This window comes from Echinops telfairi, unplaced genomic scaffold (genome assembly GCF_000313985.2).
Source record: "Echinops telfairi isolate 266 unplaced genomic scaffold, ASM31398v2 ScPeMD7_5592;HRSCAF=6446, whole genome shotgun sequence".
In the NCBI taxonomy this organism is placed as follows: Eukaryota; Metazoa; Chordata; class Mammalia; order Afrosoricida; family Tenrecidae; genus Echinops; species Echinops telfairi.
Window position 1 is genome coordinate 45,179,394 of NW_022109491.1, and position 6,710 is coordinate 45,186,103.

Consider the following 6,710-nt stretch of genomic DNA (forward strand, 5'->3'; position numbering starts at 1 on the left):
GCCGCTTGTTTACCTTCAAGCCTTTAAGACCCCAGACGTTATATCTTTTGATAGCCGGGCACCATCAGCTTTCTTCACCCACATTTGCTTATGCACCCATTTGTCTTCAGTGATCATATCTGGGAGGTGAGCACACAATGATATGATTTTTTGCTCTTGATGCCTGATAACTGATCTCTTCGGCACCTCATGATCTCACAGGCTGGTGTGCTTCTTCCATGTTCACCTACTATTATTGTTGAGCTGTTTATTTCTGTTTTCAAATCTGTGAAAATTTAATTGAAATATATTGGGGTCTTTCATTGGGTGCATATATGTTTATAAAGGTTATATGTTCTTGGAGTATTCTTTTAACCATTATGTAATCTTGTCTCTCATGTGACTCGCTTTGAAGTCTATTTTGCCAGAGATTAATAATGCCACTCCTGCCTTTTTATGGTTGACATGGCTTAGTAGATTTTTCACTATCCTTTGATTTCTAGTCTTTTTATCTTTGGGTTTAAGTTGTGTCCTTTGTAGGCAGCTTATACATCGGTCTTGTGGTCTAACCTAGTCTGCTGTGCTTTCTTTTGATTAGTATATATATCTCATTTACATTTAGTTTCATTATTGATATATTGGGGCTTGTTACTGTCACTTTGCTGTTTGTTTGGCTTCTTTTCCCTTTTTGCTGTGTGGCCTTATTAGAGTCTGTGTTTCTCCTCCATTTCTGTGCTGTTCTTGGGTCCTGTTTCATTGGGTTTGTTTCTGTTGGTGATGTTCACTCTGGTGCTGTCAGGTTTGCCTGCTGTTCTTGTTTCTCTGCCCACAGTGATCCAGTTAATATTTTTTGTAATTCTGGTTTTGTTTTAACGAATTCCTTTAGTTTTTTCTGTGTCTGGATATACCTTTATTCCTCCCTCATATTTGAGGGATAATTTTGCTGGGTACAGGGTTCTTGATTAGTATATTTTTTTCTTTCAGAATTATATATACGCCACTCCATTGTCTTCTTGCCTACATAGTTTCTGCTGAGAAGTCCAACCTTTTCCTTACCGGTTTTCCTTTGTAAATGACTGTTCTGAATTCTTTGTCCTCAGAATTCTCTCCTTTTCTTTAAAATTGGAAAATTTTATCACAGTATGTCATGGTGTTTTACTTTAGGGTCAAACTTATTTGGGGTTCTATCAGCTTCTTAAATAGTTATTTTTAACTCCTTTGTGATGTTGGGGAATTTCCCCCCCGTGATTTCTCATACTGTTTTCCCTGTATATTTTTTCTTCTTGCTCTTGGATCCCAATTAGATATAGGTTGTTACTTTGATAGAGTCCCATGTCATTTTCAGGCTTTCTTCTGATTTCTTCGCTCTTTTTGTTGATTGTTTCTCTTGTTGATCATAGAGTGATTGTCTTCAAGCTCACTACTTCAAATTTCCTTTTCTTCTGTTTTATTTCTCAGGTCTTTTACTGTGTAGTTTACTTTTATTATCTTGTTGTTTATCTTCTGGGATTTCTTTTGGCTTAAAGATTTTAATTTTTCAATTTCTTCTCTCGTTCTCGTGAGTGTCCCCCTTATCTCTTTAAGAGACCTAAGCAGCAATCTTCTGAATTCTGCATTTGGTAGTTTCAGGGCTCCTTTTTCTGGGTCCTCTATTCAATTGCGTGTTTTAATTTTGTGTGTGTGTTTGGTTTTTCTTGATCTTTTGAGTTTCCTACTATTTCCCTGGCATTGTGGTACAGTTATTTGTGATGTGTGTGATGCTGGGTCGTGGAGGAGTAACTGGCCTTATCTAGAGACATAGGAAGGGCCTATTAGGAGCCGAAAAATGGTGGAAAAGAGAAATGGGGGGAGAGCTGTGTAAGGGGGGAAGTGGGTGGAAGAAGTGAGAGAATAAACTAAAAATAATGATAGTAATGTTACTAGAGCTGCTTTAGGTACTTGCCTTCCCAAAATAAAGGTTTACTTTTGAGAAGCACAGAATGGGGTTTTCATTTAGAGGAAATTTATCAGGAATCTCCTGGGGGGTAGAGAGATCACCACATCAGCCTACATAACTGACTCTCTAGTGGGTCTCTTCCTGAAGACGTGAAAATCGGTTTTAAAATATTTGCCCAGAAGAGACTGTTGGGAAGGTTAAGCGCTTCTGGGAAATACAGTCTTAATATAGTACAGGAATTCTGCTCATCCTCAATCCAACTCTCCACTTTTGCTCTCTTGCCCTGCCTTAGTAATAATAAGCAGCCATGTGCATTGGTCAACAATTGTTTTAAATAACAGGAAAATTTAATCAGAACTCGTAGCCTTCATGGGTGCATATTTCACGATGGAAAAGAGAGCACAAAAAGAGAATTAGTGGGGCAGGGAAAGTGTAAGTAAATATTCAGAGCAGATGAAGATATTTGTATATATATGTTTATAGAAATATTACTAAAATAGAAAAGAGAAAGAAAAAAATGAAGGAAGGAGAAAGAGAAGGGAAGAAGATAAAAAGACAAGGAGAAAATCACTGCCATCTAGTCGATGCCAACTTACGACCCTGTAGGACTGGGTAGAACTTGCCACTGTGAGTTTCTGGAGCGGTAACTTTAAGGGAGTAGAAAGCCCTGACTTTTCCCATGGTGCAGCTGGTGATTTTGAACTGTGGACCTTGTGGATCACAGCCCAACATGTAACCACTACCCACCAGCACTCCAAGGAGAAAAAGGGCAAAAGCGTGTAGATGCGTGAGAACAGAAGGAAAAGAAGAGTTGACAGAGACAAACGACTGGGGTTTGGCTTGGGTGTGAGTACTGGAGTTCTGTTGCTTTGACACTGTGGATGTGGGTGCAGTCAAAGCCCCCTCTCCCAAAATTCTTGATTGGGTGCATATGACAAAATCTACAGGCCTGCTTCTCTTTTTTTGCCTGGGAGGAATGCATATTCTCAGGATGGTGGGGTCTCACTGTCCGAACAAGTGGGAGAGAAGTAGATTAAAATAATAGCATCTTATAATAGAAGGAAAATATGTAAAATGAAAAAAAAGTTGAAAAATTAAACCACCTGTGGGCAGGAGTTTCTGCTTCTTTGGTTGTGATTAAGTGTGGACTTTTGTGCCAAATGGGGGAGGGGGAGCATGTGGGAGGCAGGGTATACTAGAGAAGGAGGCAGAAAAGGAGGAAGGGGAAAATGGCTAAAAACGTAGCTTGGATACTGAGAATGTCTGCATCAAGTTATCCTTGTGGTCTGTCTCACAGGGCCCCCAGAGGCCAGTGAGGTAAGATGTTCGGTTAACCAGAAAAAATCAGCTGTGCCAGGCAGGTGTGGGGCTCCCAGAAGCCGCTTGTGCCACTAGCCAGTGGTGAAGAGGCGTCTGTCAGCAGACGGTGCTGCGTTCCCTTTAATAGCTGTGGTGTACTTAGCTTTTAAGTCAGTGTCCTTGGTGCCAAGATGTCCCTCGTAGTTGCACCTCTTCGGTAGTTGCCGAGGAGAGTTTACTGTGCCTGTTATCTGGTGCCCGTATCCCCCTCCCTTCTCCCCAATCTTTATATTACTCCTGAGGGGGGGGACCCAGTGGATTTGAACTTGCAGTTGGAAGCCCGACGTATAACCCACTGGGCCTTAGCATTGAGGCTATAGATAGAGGGTATTTTTATGTGATTGACTTTAGACACCAATAATTTTTAAATTCTTGCCCTCTTTAGGAAAAAGACTTCAACGTGGTGGAGCACAGTAGCTGGTTGCCTCAGTGTGGGAAGTCCTATGTACTTCCGTTCTGGTGCTCAGGAATTTGGAGAACCAGGATGGTGGAAGCTTGTTCACAACAAGCCCCCTACAATGAAACCTGAAGGAGAGAAGTTGTCTGCTTCTACTCTGAAAGTTAAAGGTACTGTGAGGAGAAAAGTGCTAGCCAGATCAAAGTCAACCCCATAACAGCTCATTGGTATCTCTGTTTGGCAGCTTTATTTTGGCATATTTTTTGTATGCTATAAATAAACATTTAATTACAGAACTTTTCCTTAATGAAGTTATCAGTTTTATAAACCTCTGTTGGTATCTGAAAAATGCCTTATTTTCCATCGAATTTCATCTTCACTTGCTCTATTTGGAGAATTTTAAACATAACAAAAGTGGAAAATCATATAGTAAATTCTCAGGTACTTTTCCCTCAGTTCATAGTGAACTCTGAGTGGTGGCATTTTATTTAGAGCCATAGGTATTAGCCCCTCCCTACTCCTACTCCTACCCCGTGGGTGGGGAGCAAAATTGTGTAGAAGCAAATCTCAGATATTTAATCTAACAATTTGATTTTAAATAATTTCAGTGTGTGTTACAAGAGATAAGGACTCTTTCTTCCTTTGTAACCTAACCATAATGCTGATTTCACAGCTTAAAGAAATATACAATAACTCTATACTGTTGATTTGATTTTTTAAATCTAAAAGCATTTTTAAACAAGATCTAAAATTTTTAAAAATATAATTGGAAAAACAAATCCAGTAACATTGATGGGTATAAAATTCAGAAGATTTAGTATCCTCCTCACGCTTTCTCTAGTTGCACTACCCAGAATAGCCACTGTTATCTTTTTTAATATAGCTTTTGGAAATTATCACTGTATATTGAATGATATACATTTTTAAATTTGTTTCTCAAAAACAAATTGAGTCATATTATTATATTCTCCATTTTCCCCCTGTATCCCAGTATATCTTGGATATCTTCTCATAATAATACATATAGTTATAATTTATTTCTTATTATTTTATTGTGTTTTATTATATGACTGGGGACCCTTGGTGATCCTGTGGTGAGCATTGTTGTACTAACTGCTAGACTGGTGGTTCAAACCCACAAGTCACTCCTTGAGCAAAAGCTAATGTAGTCTGGTCCTGTAAACATATACAAGTCTTGGAGTGTTTATTTGAAGAGAAAAAAGAATGACTTTTATTTTTTGATGGCCTTGTTGATAAACCAATTTCCCTAGCAACAAGTTAATTTGAGCATTTAAAAAGATAGCCTTCAGTGATCTAACAACAAAACAGTATACAGTCTGGAAACTCTAAGGACGAGTTCTCTGTCCTTTGTGGTTCCTGTGAGTTGGAATCCACGTGATGGTATGGGCAATGGCAGTGACATCGTCTGACTGACTGTACAGTAATTTCCCAAACTATTCATTTATGGATGGACATCTTGTTCCTACTGTTTTTTAGTTATTTTAAACAGTGCTACAATTGTACAAATTTGTTATAAATTTCTAGAAACATAACTGTATCAAAAGCATATTCAAAATTTTCACCTGGATTGCCAAACTGTCCTCCCCAAAATTGCCGCCATATTTATGCCTGACAGTACATGAGAATGCCTCTTGCTGACCATTATCAGACTTCTAACATTTACTGTTCTCGTACATTTTCTCTGTGTAGAACATAGAGCTGTAGGTTCACAGTAACAAATTAGCAAAAGAACAGTTGCGTAGTTATGTAAGAATGTAAATATGTACTTTTCTACCAGCCTCAAAACCAATTCTAGACCCCATCATTACTGTGGAGGGACTGAGGAAACGAGTGAGTCGGAATCCTGTGGAATCTGCCATGGAGTTAAAGGAGAAAAGGTCACGTACTCAAGAAGCTAAAGACATTAGAAGAGCCCAGAAGGAGGCGGCGGGTTTTCTCGACAGAAGCACTTCTTCTACCCCTGTCAAATGTATTAGCCGAGGCCGCAGGCCAGAGGTGATTCTTGAAAAAGGAGAAGTGATTGACTTTTCATCCTTGAGCTCCTCCGATCGAACCCCCCTGACAAGCCCCTCTCCTTCTCCATCGTTGGATTTCTCTGCCCCTGGAACACCTGCTTCTCATTCAGCCACTCCCAGCCTACTTTCAGAAGCAGATCTCATTCCAGATGTGATGCCCCCACAAGCCTTGTTTCATGGTAAGATTTCTTTCCCTTGAATCCTTTATTTTATGTTTGGACCATATGTAAATTTGTGGGTTTTCCCTTGTGGGTGTGTGGGCTCTGCACTTCTCTCCTGTGCCTTAATCACACTGCTTTGTGCTCTGTACAGATGATGATGAGATGGACGGTGATGGAGTTATAGACCCAGGAATGGAGTACATCCCACCCTCTGCTGGGTCAGCAGCTTCTGGGACAGTGGTTGGGGGCAGAAAGGTCAGAGCACCTGAACAGATAAAGCAGGAGGTAGACAGTGAGGAGGAAAAACCAGACCGGATGGACATTGACAGCGAAGACACCGATTCTAACACGTCTTTGCAAACAAGAACTCGAGAAAATAGGAAGCCTCAACTGGAGAAGGACACGAAACCTAAAGGCCCCAAGTATACGCCCATGAGCATCTATGAGGAAAAGCTGATTCTGAAGAGATTGGAAGCTTGTCCCAGTGCTGTTGCTATGACGCCTGAAGCTCGGAGACTAAAGCGTAAATTGATTGTCAGACAAGCAAAACGGGATCGGGGATTACCACTTTTTGACTTGGATCAAGTTGTTAATGCTGCTCTTCTATTAGTTGATGGAGTTTATGGAGCCAAGGAAGGAGGCATTTCTAGATTTCCAGCTGGCCATGCCACCTACAGAACAACCTGCCAGGACTTCAGAATTCTTGACCGATACCAGGTGAGTGCTGGCACATGCTCTAAAACTCTGGGGGTGGGGGTGGAGGTATTGCAGGCTAAACCAGGGGATGAATAGCAGTCATTCTGTGACTTAAAATCCTGAGTCGTTTGAGGCGAGAAGAGAAA

At 40.5% G+C, this 6,710-nt stretch overlaps 1 protein-coding gene across 2 annotated transcripts in view; it reads left to right on the forward strand.

The window, feature by feature from the left end:
- Positions 1 to 6,710, forward strand: part of KAT14 (lysine acetyltransferase 14) — a 42,331-nt gene that overhangs the window by 16,161 nt on the left and 19,460 nt on the right. For both annotated transcript variants that reach the window (XM_004697809.2, XM_045295189.1), the window contains exons 4-6: positions 3,660 to 3,841; positions 5,470 to 5,886; positions 6,020 to 6,585. In XM_004697809.2, the coding sequence (XP_004697866.1) occupies positions 3,660 to 3,841; positions 5,470 to 5,886; positions 6,020 to 6,585 (1,165 nt within the window). The remainder of the gene's footprint in view (positions 1 to 3,659; positions 3,842 to 5,469; positions 5,887 to 6,019; positions 6,586 to 6,710) is intronic.